Source organism: Stylophora pistillata, chromosome 11, assembly GCF_964205215.1.
Source record: "Stylophora pistillata chromosome 11, jaStyPist1.2, whole genome shotgun sequence".
Classification (NCBI taxonomy): domain Eukaryota; kingdom Metazoa; phylum Cnidaria; class Anthozoa; order Scleractinia; family Pocilloporidae; genus Stylophora; species Stylophora pistillata.
In genome coordinates this window covers 19,692,858-19,706,306 of record NC_142529.1, presented here as the reverse complement: position 1 = coordinate 19,706,306, position 13,449 = coordinate 19,692,858, and the positions used below count along the sequence as shown (strand labels likewise).

At 38.0% G+C, this 13,449-nt stretch overlaps 4 protein-coding genes across 5 annotated transcripts in view; 2 read left to right on the top strand and 2 right to left on the bottom strand.

The window, feature by feature from the left end:
* Positions 1 to 2,662: 2,662 nt before the first annotated feature.
* On the bottom strand, positions 2,663 to 9,008 carry LOC148720500 (uncharacterized). Of its 2 annotated transcripts, none has more exons than XM_088738406.1 (4): positions 8,714 to 9,008; positions 7,139 to 7,560; positions 5,537 to 5,581; positions 2,663 to 4,663 (listed from the first exon to the last, which is right to left on the bottom strand). In XM_088738406.1, the coding sequence occupies exons 1-4, from the start codon at positions 8,800 to 8,802 to the stop codon at positions 3,630 to 3,632; spliced, it is 1,590 nt and encodes a 529-aa protein (XP_088594532.1). In that variant the 5' UTR covers positions 8,803 to 9,008; the 3' UTR covers positions 2,663 to 3,629. The 2 variants fall into 2 exon arrangements, 1 of the variants encoding a protein (XP_088594532.1); XR_015993157.1 differs by having other exon boundaries at positions 4,560 to 4,663; positions 5,537 to 5,754; positions 7,139 to 7,348; positions 8,714 to 8,865.
* A 125-nt stretch (positions 9,009 to 9,133) lies between these two features.
* Positions 9,134 to 11,384, top strand: LOC148720499 (uncharacterized). The gene is made up of 2 exons (XM_088738407.1): positions 9,134 to 9,420; positions 9,598 to 11,384. The coding sequence occupies exons 1-2, from the start codon at positions 9,299 to 9,301 to the stop codon at positions 10,904 to 10,906; spliced, it is 1,431 nt and encodes a 476-aa protein (XP_088594533.1). The 5' UTR covers positions 9,134 to 9,298; the 3' UTR covers positions 10,907 to 11,384.
* Positions 10,096 to 13,395, bottom strand: LOC148720498 (uncharacterized). Its single transcript, XM_088737637.1, has 2 exons — positions 13,392 to 13,395; positions 10,096 to 12,393 (listed from the first exon to the last, which is right to left on the bottom strand). The coding sequence occupies exons 1-2, from the start codon at positions 13,393 to 13,395 to the stop codon at positions 11,315 to 11,317; spliced, it is 1,083 nt and encodes a 360-aa protein (XP_088593763.1). The 3' UTR covers positions 10,096 to 11,314.
* Positions 12,483 to 13,449, top strand: part of LOC111345795 (uncharacterized) — a 32,513-nt gene continuing 31,546 nt past the window's right edge. The window contains exon 1 of the mRNA XM_088738402.1: positions 12,483 to 12,647. The gene's annotated coding sequence lies outside the window, so the exon portion shown is untranslated. The remainder of the gene's footprint in view (positions 12,648 to 13,449) is intronic.

Below are 13,449 nucleotides of genomic sequence, written 5' to 3'. Positions count from 1 at the left end.
AGTCCAATTTAATTACTTACACGAGTCCTGCACTGCTTTGTGGATAAAGCAAAGATAACCAAAGGAGAAAAATTGCTTTTGTAAGTCAATATCTTGCTCGCTCGAAATATTCTTTTGTTCGCCCAATGTCCTCTTCGTCCAAATACAGAAAACCAATCTCCGCCCAAGCGTAAGAAGTGTTTGGGCTCTTTACTTGACCGAGAACAAAATCGGCAAAAACAAGTGGAGCACCCGTGTTGGATCAATCGGCGAGAGAGATCTGCAGACAGTACAAATCTAACTTGGATATGGGAGAGGGGATGAGGCGAGAGGGTAAAGATGTCGAAATTTTAGCCACGTGGCTTACTGAGCTGTAGTGGGTCCCGGTTTAATTAGCACGAGGCGGGGAGAGTATTGTCCTATTCCAGGATGGGAAGCTAGTCCATGGAAAAATTTCTTTATGTTTTCCAAAGAGTTCAACGGTAGCTTTTTGTACTTTGGGGTGGAAAGAGGCGCTGTAAAGTGCTTTGCCGCAAAAACAAAGCAAAGCAAAGCACTGGGTGACCCAGTCAGGCTGATTGGTCAATCCAGAGTCCACCATTGCCCATGAGTGTACGGTGCTGACGTGAGCAAATGGAAACACTACATTCCGAGCGCTTGTTAACTCTAGTAATGTAAGATTTGTGTAATAAAAGGGAACTCTTTTGATACAACGTATCAATTTTTGTTAAAAAATGTTAAACACCACAGCGTACACTATTGAGTTTTGGATGCACGCGGAAGGTTGCTAAGCACGAAAGAAGCGCAAGAGTCGCGCGAAGCGATAGCCGAGAGCGACCCTAGCTTCTTGAGTCTAGCGTACCCCGTGGTGTCTACCATTTGTTAAACATATGGGGTCTAGGCTCCTGTTGTTCAAAGAACAGATAACGCTATCCAACGGATAAATCGCTATCCAGCGGATAAGTGTTACCAAAACGTACTGCGCTATCCATCGGATAGAGATTTATCCAGTGTATAGCGTTATCCATCTTTCGAACAACCGGGGCCAGCATGTTAACCTTAGGGCCTGCTAGGAGGACTTTAGTTGGGGTGGGATGGAATGGGTTAGTGTTCCTATAAGGTCTTGAAAGAAAAAAAATTGGACTGGAAAAGAAAAGGAAGAGAAAAGTTATGCTCGGCAATGCAATGGTAGCATCAATCCCCATCATTTACCTTTCAACAGAATTTCTCAAACATTCCACTGCTTCTTTCCTGTTATTCAAGCAACGATGACACATTCCTTGCAGGAATTTACCCAAACACAAGTTGTCTGCGTAATTTTCATTCTCTTCTAGAAGGAAAAAAAGGTGCGCATCATGCCTTAACCCTTGTTACAGTGAGTCGATGAAGTCATCATTTCTCCTTAAGAATTTTCAAATTGGGTAAAACCGGGCTCGCATTATATTTCCTCGATTAAGCGCCCGGGTGCTTATTTAAAATTTCCGCTGAAAGGAGGGGCGCTTATTGGACGGAGGGCGCTAAACGGAGAGGAGAGGGGTGTTTATTATGAAACTGTTCTCCTTTACCGATTCTATTGTAGTTTAATTTTAAAAAGTGTACGATTAAGGGTCGATAGAAACAGGTTCTCCCAGTATCCCTACCATTTAAGAAAGTGAAGGAAAAGGGGAAAGAGAGAGGCGCATAATTGACAGACGCGCTTGTTGGATATTATATTTAAAGCAGGATAGTAATCTATATATTCTTTCGGTTAGAAAAATTTGGCGTTTTCACGAGATGTTTTTCTCTTTACTTTTTTGTGGCTGTGAATGCTTCACTGTATTATATATCATGTTTTATTGAACGCGGTTTGACTTCTGAGTCATCATTGTTTATTTCTTGCAGTTCCGCCTAAAGAACAAAAGCCAAATCAAAATTTGTTTGAGCTCTTCGTCTGGGCCTGAAGTCGATTGACATGTCAACGATCGACTTAACAAGCAGACTTCGCTACTATAGTGACTCTAAGAATTTGACTTTCCTAACATTTTTTGCTTTTGCTGTTCTATCACCTAATTTAATCACTTGTTCTGATAACTGACCTTTTGATCAATATTCACTGACAAGCCTTTAATTTGATTTTCAGCCACCCACTGTTAAAAAAATACACTCGCCATCTACACCGCACAAACGCTTTACAGCCGGCATCCAACAATCCTACGACCAAATGCTTTACTGTGAGTTGTCATATGTCTCCATGTTTTATTTAAGACGGGTTGATTGGTGTGTCATCATTTTTTTATATTTTGTACTTGCGCCAAATCAACTAAAGCAATATCAAAATTTGTCCCAGCTCTTCATCTAGGAATGAAATTGACCGGAATATCAGTGCCCGTTAATGAAAAAGATATACTTTGCTGCTGTGGTGACACTAATAGATTGATTTTCCTAACAGCTTTTATTTTCACATGTCAAATTACACTTTGGTGCAATTTACTCGGTTAATAAAGAAGTTCAAGCCCTTGTTATGATACCCCATTTTCTCAATCAATATTCACAGACAAGCTTATTTTAACAAAAGGCAGTTGAAAACTGCGTGTGGATGCTGGTGGTAAAGATTGAAGGCATTGAAAGAATTTATTTGAAAATCGTCGGGGCAGAAGCGCTATAGTTAATGAGCAGAAAAAGAAGAAAAACAAGACTACCCAAGTAAATAGCAACATTTTTATTAATGAACTCAAATACAGGTCATTGCAATACTGATCGTTTTTAGTATTAACAACGGGTTTTTAGAAATTGATGTGAAAGTTCATATAAGTTGCTTAAAAGCAGTGTTCTCAACATTTACAAGATATAAAATAAAAAGTTAAAAGTAACAAGTGAAACAATGAAATTAGTTTACCTGTACTGTACCAGGATATTTGAGAGGTAGTAATTAAGGGAAGTTATAACATGTGGTATTAAAAACAAAAACGAAGAGATGTTGCTGTTGAAATGGTAAGATTTTAACCTTGCCTTGGGTAACTTACTAAATAACACAACTGAACATTTCCTTAGTACTCATGTTCCCATAAGGGAGTTAAAAAAATTAACAAGAGAAATTGTTTAACACAACTACAATATTTACGGAAGGTAGTGCTCTTGAACCATTTGTGTGGTTTTGTTGGTTTTAAAATTTTTATGCTTTCCCTGGAACATATTGTTTAAGTCATCTAATTACTAACTGATTACGTTGTTTATAGTGTCATTAGCAAGTAAACTTTACTATCTTTTTGTTTCGCAGAGCTTGAATGAGAGTTTAAGAAAAGGAGAGTTAATGTTCATACATCTTAATATCACTTAATAAGGTGAGGAACTTCGAAATCACTGAAGTTGTTGGTCTGGTATATTGCATGGTTTTTTCCTCTGCCTGTAACATAATTTTCTTCAAGCCTTATAATGGGATATCAGACGTCATCTGAAAGTCTTTTGTTATTAGGAAGCTACTTATAGCATTATTAAAGCAAGTAAACTTGTGCATTTTTTATCCGCCCTGGACTGAACGAAAATTTGAGCAAATGGATAACTCTTGTATTGCAAATACTTGGAAGGGCAGTTATGTTGCACTTGGTACAAGTTACAGTTTTCCTTAAATCTGTGATTCACTATTGGCTGTACATGTATTTTTAATCTTAATATCAATGCAAGGGGAGGAACTGTGAAATTACTTGAGTTGTTTTGTCTGCTATAATTTTCTTATTCCCTGCCTGCAACATGATTTTCTGTAAGTATTCTAGTGGGATATCAGATAATGACATCTGGGAGTCAGTTGTTATGAGGAAGCTGCTTATGGCATCATTAAAGCAGGTAAATTTGAGACTTTTTTTCTCCTGCATAGTTTGAATGACAATTTGAGCAACTAATTTTGTATTGCAAATGCTTGAAAGAGTAGTCATGTTGCAGTTGTTACAAGTTACAGTTTCGCTTTCAAGTTGTGCTTCGTTGATGGTCATGTTACATACTATGCAAGAGGCAGTACGCTTGATCTGAACACCAATGCAGCGGCCTTCAATGGTGTTGTCTTTTATTTCTGGTGTGGTCAGATTGATGTTCTGTAAATCATCAATTTCTTGAGGGTCAGTGGCTCCACTAGTATTTAAATACTTGACATCATCAAAAATGCCAAGTTTCAATTGTTTGAAGTGGTATGTTTTCCCAGCATGAATTTTATCAATTATGCCTTGCCACAAGACCAGTTTTACCGAGTTAGTTTCATCAGCTATAAGACAATCACTTTTATATTTTGCCTTCTCACCATCTTTTAAAATGACTTGTTTATTTTCCGCCTTCTTGAGGACTTTGGCCTTGACATCTACAGTTTCGTATAGATCTTTTCCTAGTGCTTGAGTAATTGTGCATAGCTGGTTGCTAAAGCTTTCGTTAAAAGAAAATGACAGAGAAGCTGGAGAAATTTTTGCATGTTTTGCAATGGTAAATTCTTCTTCTCGTGTATGGAACCTTTTTGATGGTGTTTGTTTCACTCCAATAATCTTCACTGGTGATTTATTAAGGAATGCTTGGTTTAAATTCATGCGTTTTTTAGGTGAATAGCATACAGTACGTACTGCTTCCCCTTGTCCTGTTTGAATGCGGCAGTTGAAGTAGTTAGGAGTGGAATTTCTTGCTGTTTGAACCTCTGTTAACAAATGTACACATCCTTCTATGGATTCGTCTAGAAAAAAAAATAGGAGAACAATTTAGTAATTTTGTATTTGTGGCTCAGTCAATTCTATAGTTGCAGACAAGGTTTATATCTCCTCCCCCCCCCCCCCCCCACCATTCTGTTGACTGCTTAGCATCCTACACTGTAGAGACTGGTAGGAACCTTAACACAAGACTAACTGAGAATAAACAAGCGACTAGAAATGGCGATGTAAACTACCACATTTATGAAGATCACTGACATATTAATCACAGAATCCTGAATGGGAGTCTGCTTAATGCTTAACATACAGTACTAACTAGTTTCAACAACTGACTTTGGAAAGTTGGTTTACTAACTTAGAACACAGACACATCTCTCAACAGATGTCAACAACTACCCACGTTACCAAGGACTCATTAATGACATAAACAAACTGATGAACAATAGATGGATCACAACAGACCAATGACTGTTGACAAACTACACACGTCTTACAGCCAATTGGATCATGGCTTAACTGGCCATAGACCACTTTCATGAATGGCTGGCGGTTTAATATTTTTTTGTTTAAATTTAAATTAGCCCTTCTGACCTCGTTCTCCGGTACAAAATTCGAAAGAATACATTATCTCGAGCAAGGCCAGAAGGGCTAATTTAAATTTAAACAAAAGAATTTTCAACCGGCAGCCATTTATGAAAGTGGTCTGAGGATCAGACTTTACAACATCATCAACTGACAACTATTATTTACTTGACTCTAAAGATGACTTGCAAACAGGTTGTTGAAATGTCATTCACCAACATATTTTTAGAACTTCTTTCACGCGGATCACACTATACAAACTATTGATACTCCTGGGTTTAAACCATTTAGTTTATAAAAAAAGCTTTTTTTTTCACCTGAGTCTACTTTTGCTACTCTTTGTTGTTGTTGATGTACTTTTACTAAAAGAAAAGAAAAATGAGAGAGAATTAAATTTGTGGGTAAATGAATGTAATTGTGTTCATTAGCTTCAATGGCAATGGGTTAATGTATTAAGAGATTGCTAGGGTCTTATCAGGACACAAGAACTTGCCTTGAGTTTGACGCCATGTTTGGAATGTCAGTTACAACTGTACTGTGAATTAAAAGTAATAGTATTTTGACCAATTTTCATATTTGCAGCAAAATGAAGTAGTTTGTAATGTGCTTGATATACGTCATGTAGAGTCGTACAATGTAAATGTCCAAGTACAAGTATAGCTAATTTGTTTCTTCTCAGTTTAATGCCATTACCGTAAAGAAAGCTCCTAGTCAATGAACATAATGAAGGTTCATGAGTAGTATGAGCATGTACCAGAATATTAGAAAATCAGGAATATCTCTTTCTCTCTCTTCATGCAAAACAGTTTGATATTTAAACTGCCTCATTAAAGCAATCAACAAGTGCACAAACTGACTTGTGATCTGTAAAATATGTTTCAAGTACTTCTACCTTAATATTTGATATGGGTATGTTAGTATAAACATGATCTATGCAAGTCTTGTTATCTGTGGTGTAAGATGATACAAAGCTGTTTATATCCATGATCTCTTACAAATGAGTTATACAGTGATGTTCTCTCTGCATTCTCTAGCCAGTCAATATTAAAGTCACCAATTAAAACATTGAGTTGCAAGGCCTGTGAAAATAAAACATTGGATAATGCAGAACACATTTGCACTATGGGTACACAAGGTGAGCGATATATGCCAAATATGTGTATGTGTGGAGCAGTCATTAGTCTGATAGCAGTTATTTCAATCCCATGAGAATTACAGGAGTATGGATAACCAGGATAGTAATCAACGCGACTATAAACTGCTGTTCCTCCATATGGTCGGAGATTAGTAGTTGTTACTGTACCATTATTTCTAAACAAACTATAGTTATCAATAATATATGCACTCTCATCATCACAGCGACAGAATCTTGTCTCTGTTGAAAATATTTACATCAGTACTACTGTAGTTCAGGTCACTTTGCACATCTTCAATATGTCTATGTAAAGACCTTGCATTTAAATAACAAACTTTTAATAGCACTTGATTAGCATTGTAAATGGGATTTATGCACAAATGTAATTTAGCTTCAGTTCTCAGCCTTTCCATTTCTTTCTGTACATCAGTATTCACAGCTATTTTGTCTTCACAAAGGTCTATTATGTGTAAGCCTTCTATTGTTGTTACTCTGCTTAAACCTACATAGTGAATATGAGGTATTGCTTTTCTTGCATCAAAGTTGACAACTATTTTATCAACTGTATCACCTTGTGACCTGTGAATGGTTTTTGCAGCAGCAGGACATAGTGGAAATTGTTTTCTTAAGACCTGTGCAGTTCTATTTCTACCCACTGCAAAATGTGATGTAACTGGTTTAATGGGTGTCCATGTAGGTTCAATGCCTTGCTTATAAAGATGTCTATTATCATGTCTTGTTTTCTCACCAACATCAGGGCAATCAAATTGTACCCAAATAATACCTGAAGGTTTGCCAGTTTCTTGTGTTTGAATAAGTTTGATTATGTTACCAGCACCATTTGTCAAGCCATCATCAGTTCTTACATTGAGGGAGATATCTGTTCTTTCACCAACAGCTAGGTGCAACACTGTATGCAATTGACTTGTTTTGTTTGGTTGATCAAGTGGAATCTGTTTCAGTATTTTTTCACTAAGTTTCTCAGCCCATGTTCCTTGAATAGAGATACAAGATAAATAACTTAACCATGATCCATCCAAATTGCTTTCTATAAATCGCTCAGGATTATTTCTCAAATACTGGACAGCCAATGCTCTAATTTCTAGGTGATGGTTGGAGTCGCCATATAACTGGTGTGATACTGACTTAAAAAAGCAGTTGCCTCCTCCACCAACATCAAGTGGTCTTAATCCATGTCTAAGTAGCCTGTAGTTTAAGAGCAAATCACCTGTAGTATTGGATACTAATGCCAATGAACCAGTTTTGCCTTTTGCAACAGGACCTGGATTTAATTCAACATCTCCAGAGAGTAAAAGATTTCTTTTTGATGCATTAAGTGCAAATGAACAAGTGGCACACTTGGCTCGTAAAAGATAATTACTAGAGAAACTTGTTTGCCTTTCAGTATGTCTGATTTTCCACAATTTATAATTACAAGCAATGTTGTGTGAAACAGATGAAGCAGGAACTGATTTTTTGAGCAAATTCTTCACTTTTGATCTCAATTTTGGAAATTTCAATAACGGGATAACTTTTCACAGTGATATTCTAGATGGTTCTCTATCTCGAGATCTGTATGGTTTTACTGCTAGTTGCCTGAACGGTGTACGTGATCTAAATTGCAGATCGTTTTTCATACCTTTGAGTTCCTTATCACTGATTATTGGTACTTTTGTAACAGAATCAATAGCTGAATTGTGTTTTACAGAACCTGGCACAGCTTTCAGGAATACTCTAACAAGGATGCATTTCGCAACCACATTGCTTCGAACAAAATGTGTCGGTTTGATTTCTTCACGGTCAAAAGACTTATCCACACTATCGTTTCTGTCAAATATTTTGTCATAAGCAACATTGCATGAAGTCTCATCAGTGTGCGTTGTCTCCCAAAGGAGGTTCATTGTCTCCCAAAGGAGGTTCATTGTCTCCCGAAGGAGGTTCAATGTCTCACAGAGGAGTTTCTTTGCGTCCCAAAAGATCGGGACGATCCTCAAATCGGAGCTAGTGCAGACAACTCCTGTTAGGCGCTTTTCTACGGAAACGCGGCTAACCTTTTGACAGATATAATGTCCAGCACATCGTCCACGAGTACTTCTAAACAAAAACGATGAATGAAAATCAATTGTGCTCAAACTAAAAGAATAGTGGATCGCCAAAGTTTTGACAATGTTCGAATTCGTTGCTCGATAACTGTTGTCAAACTAACAGGTCTGTCCATTCACTAAATCTCTTTCAAAAAATCTCGAATGGTGCGGAAAGTGTCGAACAGTTCTTTACAAACATACGAGTTACGTATTCCTCGAAAGCTGCGCCTGATTGAGTGGGTAAAAATTAATAGAGAGAAAATATTTTTACTTACCAAATATCGTTATCACTTCGTACACCCGCTACGCCGCTTGATCTGCTCGTCATCAATAAACGTGGCTTACTTGTCATTTCGGGCGCCATCGGTACAGCAGCCAAAAACAATTCCGAGCGTTTGCAGACATTTATCGCCAACCATATTTGAAAGATCGGATATATCCGTATCCTAGTCGTCGGCGATCATTGAGACCCGTCCAAAGTCGTGGAAAAGACGGACTACCGAGAACTACTCGAGGTCCATCAGAATGTTACTGAGTTAAATCGACTGCAATTCTCATGATCTTATTGGCTCCCGAGGTTTCTTTTGTTACCTTACACATGCGATGGCATAAAGGATGCTGTTCTAACAGCATCCACAATAGAGTGGCAAAGTATGACGTCACGTTGTCATGACCGCATTTTTTTCAGTTCTAAACAAACTGTTCTATCCAATATGGCGGACGCAAGCGTCATGTGAAGCTCCGTTTTACAGACTTTGAACTCCTTGTTTGACGCTCGTGGTACATTCAAGTTATGCTGGAAGTAAAAGGATAAGGCCATAATATCTTGCAGAATCTAAAATATTGGAGAATTAGGCGAAATGGTTCAGTGTTTCGCACCCGAATGTAATCACCAGTCTGAGAGTCATTGCTGTCGCTTCTTTGCATTCCCGAGCAAAGAAAAGAAAAAATCTGAGTATGATCGATGGAGAAGATTATTAAGGTTTGTATTTTAACTTACATGTATACTGTAAAACCAGAATATCGCAGCTAAACTAAAGTATTGTGGCGTTCGGACTAATAAACATGGTACTTGTTGGATTGACGCTTGTTTCGATTTACTTCTAACAAAATCCAACTCTGATCTAAATACATTCCACATCTCTATATGTTTCAACAGGAGAGAAGATCGAGAACCAAGCAAACACAGCCGTGTTTGCAGCTGCCATTTCAGAAATGGCGAGAAGGTATTTGGGCCAGAGATTTTTAAGCACAACGAAGGAAAACTTTTCCCTTCTAGCAGTAAACCGCCACCAAAGAAGAAGAAGAAATTGGAAAAAAGTACAGATGGCACGGAATTAGTCGACATCGAAAAAATGAGAGAAGCCTTGCAGAGCAACGAAAGTGAAGATCAAGAACGGGACGTACTCAACGATTTAACTGCTTCGGAGATAATCCTTGAAGCAGAAGTGAAGCAGCTGAGAAATGACCTTCAACAACATGAAGAGAAGTCAAAATATTTTAGAGAAAAATACTCAGTGTCTACGTTAAGTGACGATGTAATACGCATGGAAACCGGTCTTCCAACTAAGCAAGTATTTGATGTAGTTGTACTTTATACTTTAAGATTCAAAGACTCAATAATATATTTTCATGGCTGGAAGGTGGAATCAATAAGTTTTGAAGACCAGATATTCATAACTTTAATAAAGATTAGACAGAATTACACGAACCTTCATATAGCTCAGTTATTTTCATGCAGTGAAACTACTATATCTAATATTGTCATTACATTTATTCATCTCTTGCACGAGATTTTGTTCACTTTTTTGATGTCAACAGTACCTTCTAATGAGAAAAATAAGACTTATTTGCCGTCATCATTTACACAGTTCAGTTCTTGTAAGATCATAATAGATTGCACAGACATTGAAGTTGCAACCCCTGGCCTAATGAGTCATCAAAGTGCAACTTATTCTTCATACAGAGGTATGAATTCATTTAAAGTACTCATTGGTGTGGCACCTAATGGGGTCATAACATATGTTTCTAACCTTTACCCTGGATCAACTTCAGATAAGGCTATAGTGGAAATGTCTGGTTTTTTGAAACACTTTTATCCAGGAGATCTTGTTCTTGCTGACAAGGGCTTTCTAATCCAAGATATAGTTCCGAGGGGTGTGTCTGTAAATATTCCCCCATTCTTAAACAATGGTAAATTTACTGAAAATGAAATAAAAGTAACTAAGTCGATTGCCAAATGCAGAATCCATGTAGAGAGGGCTAACGCCAGGTTAAAGGATTTTAAGATTTTAAGTTTTATTCCCTCTTACCTAAGATGCTATTCTGAAAAAATTTTTCAGCTTTGTGCTGCTCTTGTTAATTTGCAGTTTCCGTTAATCAAGGAAGGTTGTACAAATGTATTTTTGAGTAGAAAATTCTCAAGAGAGGCTCAAGTCATGTTTTCGATGACTACAAAGATTCAATAGTTACAGTAATAAAAAGTCAATAAGTTATGGCAATTTCTTCAATTCTTTTTTTTTCTACTTTTTGCTCTTTACTTAGGGTGTGATTCTTACTTTAATAGGCATGAAAGCATCACTCTAGTTTCTGTCTCTATTTTGGAAAAGTAGTCTACCAACAATTGAGATAGATGGATAGATATAGGTTATTCCTCATAACTTTAACAACTATGATATTCTATGATTATTTTCTTAGTTCATATAATCCTAACTGTACAAGGGAAGAAGAGAATCATTAACAGTTAATAATTTTCAATCTTTTTAATTGTTCTACAGAGTTGAACAGTAACATTATTTTTTAATTTCTCATTTCCACATAAGGTAGAATAAATATAAAGAGTAGAAGTGTATATGTCTCCTCTTATGTATTCACACTTATAATAATTCCCCCTCAATCATTTTAGGGTAGTAATGATGGAAATAAAAGTTTCTTAGAATATCAAGATTAGGTTTCCATTCCTCGTCTCTATGAATGACCAAAGTTACGTGGCCCTTGACAGTCCACACAACAAAATAACAATACATTCTGTTTGTGAGATGGAGCTGTCCTTGAATTTGATGCCAATACCCAGACTTGTGATCCCTCTTAAGCTCAATTTTGTCCTTTCGCTTCTCCAAATAGAATGATTCTGATTCTATAACTTCCTCTATGGTTGAATTTCTAAAGGTATATGGGCATTTTAATTCCAAAATACCTTTTTGATCAACTAGACCATCAGGTGTGGCACCAAGAATACCTGACTCTTCAAACCAAACTCCTGTTGGTTCAACTTTTAAACAATGTGACATCTCAAATGCATTCACAGCTTCTTTTTCATTGTTGACTCCCCATGTGATGGCTTTGACTCCAGATAAATCATACTCGCCCATGAGTCTTTTCAAGAGTGATTCTGAAACTCTCTTGGCTGCTAAGACAGGACCAAAATTACTAGCTGTGAGTCTTCCCTTTCTAAGCATTGACCATGCTGGATTCACTCTTTGACCCACTGTGAGTTTTGCTATTTCTTGTATAGTACTACTTTGAATTTTGCATTTTTCCTTAAAAAAAGAGAGCTGATCTTCCTTTCCATGGCCTTGAAGGAAGCCATCAGAATAAATTATTTCTTCGATTGTAAGCATTGGTAACGTCACCGGTTCAGGTTCAGGGCTCAGAATCCACCATAGTCCTGTGAACTTTCCATATTCACATAACGATCGGTAAATGGATGAACGATCTGCTTGCGTAGGTTCTCTCGATAGAGCACAGTACTGTTTCGGAGGAGGAAACATCTCAGTGACGTCCCGAACTGCAGGGCAAGTTGGCTTTTTTGGCTTGTTCCATCGACATTCGATGTCCGTACGACTAACATGATGTATGGCGTAAATGAACACAGCTGCGGCATGACTGCACTTGAAAGCGCCCTTAGGACATTCACACTCTGTCGACTTGATATTGGCGCCATACACAACGAGACCTCAGCGTTTGTTTAGAACTGAGAAAAATGCTGTCATGGAAACGTCATGAAAAATAGACTCGCCATGAACGCCGCTCATGCGCTTTACAGGCCAGATCTCACAATCTCATGGTCACAGGTTCTAATCTCTATAAAAACCAAGACAGCTCTATGCGTGCTCATTCAGTTTTCGCCCGGGACTGGGTGACTTCGCGATTGAAGAGAACGCCTTTGCCTTCAGTTGGGTGAGCTTTAAAGGTGGCACTTACTATATGGTAAGGGTTCTTTTGATTAATTCTTGAAGCATGTTTACCGCCACCTTAAACACTGTGTTTCGGGCTATCGGGACAGTTGGCGGAACTCTCGAATTTGGTTTGTGGATAGCAGAGATGGAATGCAACTATCTCTCTCCTTCTAAATTACGACAGTTTCATTGCCTTGATCATCGTTGTTTTGTTCTCTGTCGCTAAAAGATTGGGGAGCGAAACGGACCTTCCGTTCGTTCCCCGTGACATATTAGGGACCTTAAGCATCGATGACTTTGGGTGTCACGGACGTTCGATCGTTCGCAGGAGGGGGAACCTGGGAACGACGTTGTCGCCAACAGAGTTCGTGACATGACTGCGTTAAGCAAAACAATTACGCTAATTTACAGACGTTGTCGGTCGACCGTGAAATGTAAACACATCCTTGGCGTGCTCTCGATCTTGACGATGTCCAGTTTAAAGGAGGCTCGAGAAATGCTTTCTCTAGCATGGAGTCATCATTTTATTTCCGAAGAAGAATTTTTGTTATTGTATGACGCTAGTTTCTCCAAAAATCCATCATTTCCTCACGCCGACTACGATCGTTTTGATCTCGATTCTATGGACGAAGCAGAGTGTTTTCAGGAGTTTCGAGTAAGAAAAATGGACATTGTTAGACTTGCTGATGCCCTTGGATTACCTGCGAGTCTGTGCTGCCACCAACGAACTAAAACCAACCGCATAGAGGGACTTTTGCTAAAAAGATTTGCATACCCATGTCGTTTGGGTGACATGATCCACAGATTTGGACGAAATGAATTGCTAATAACAG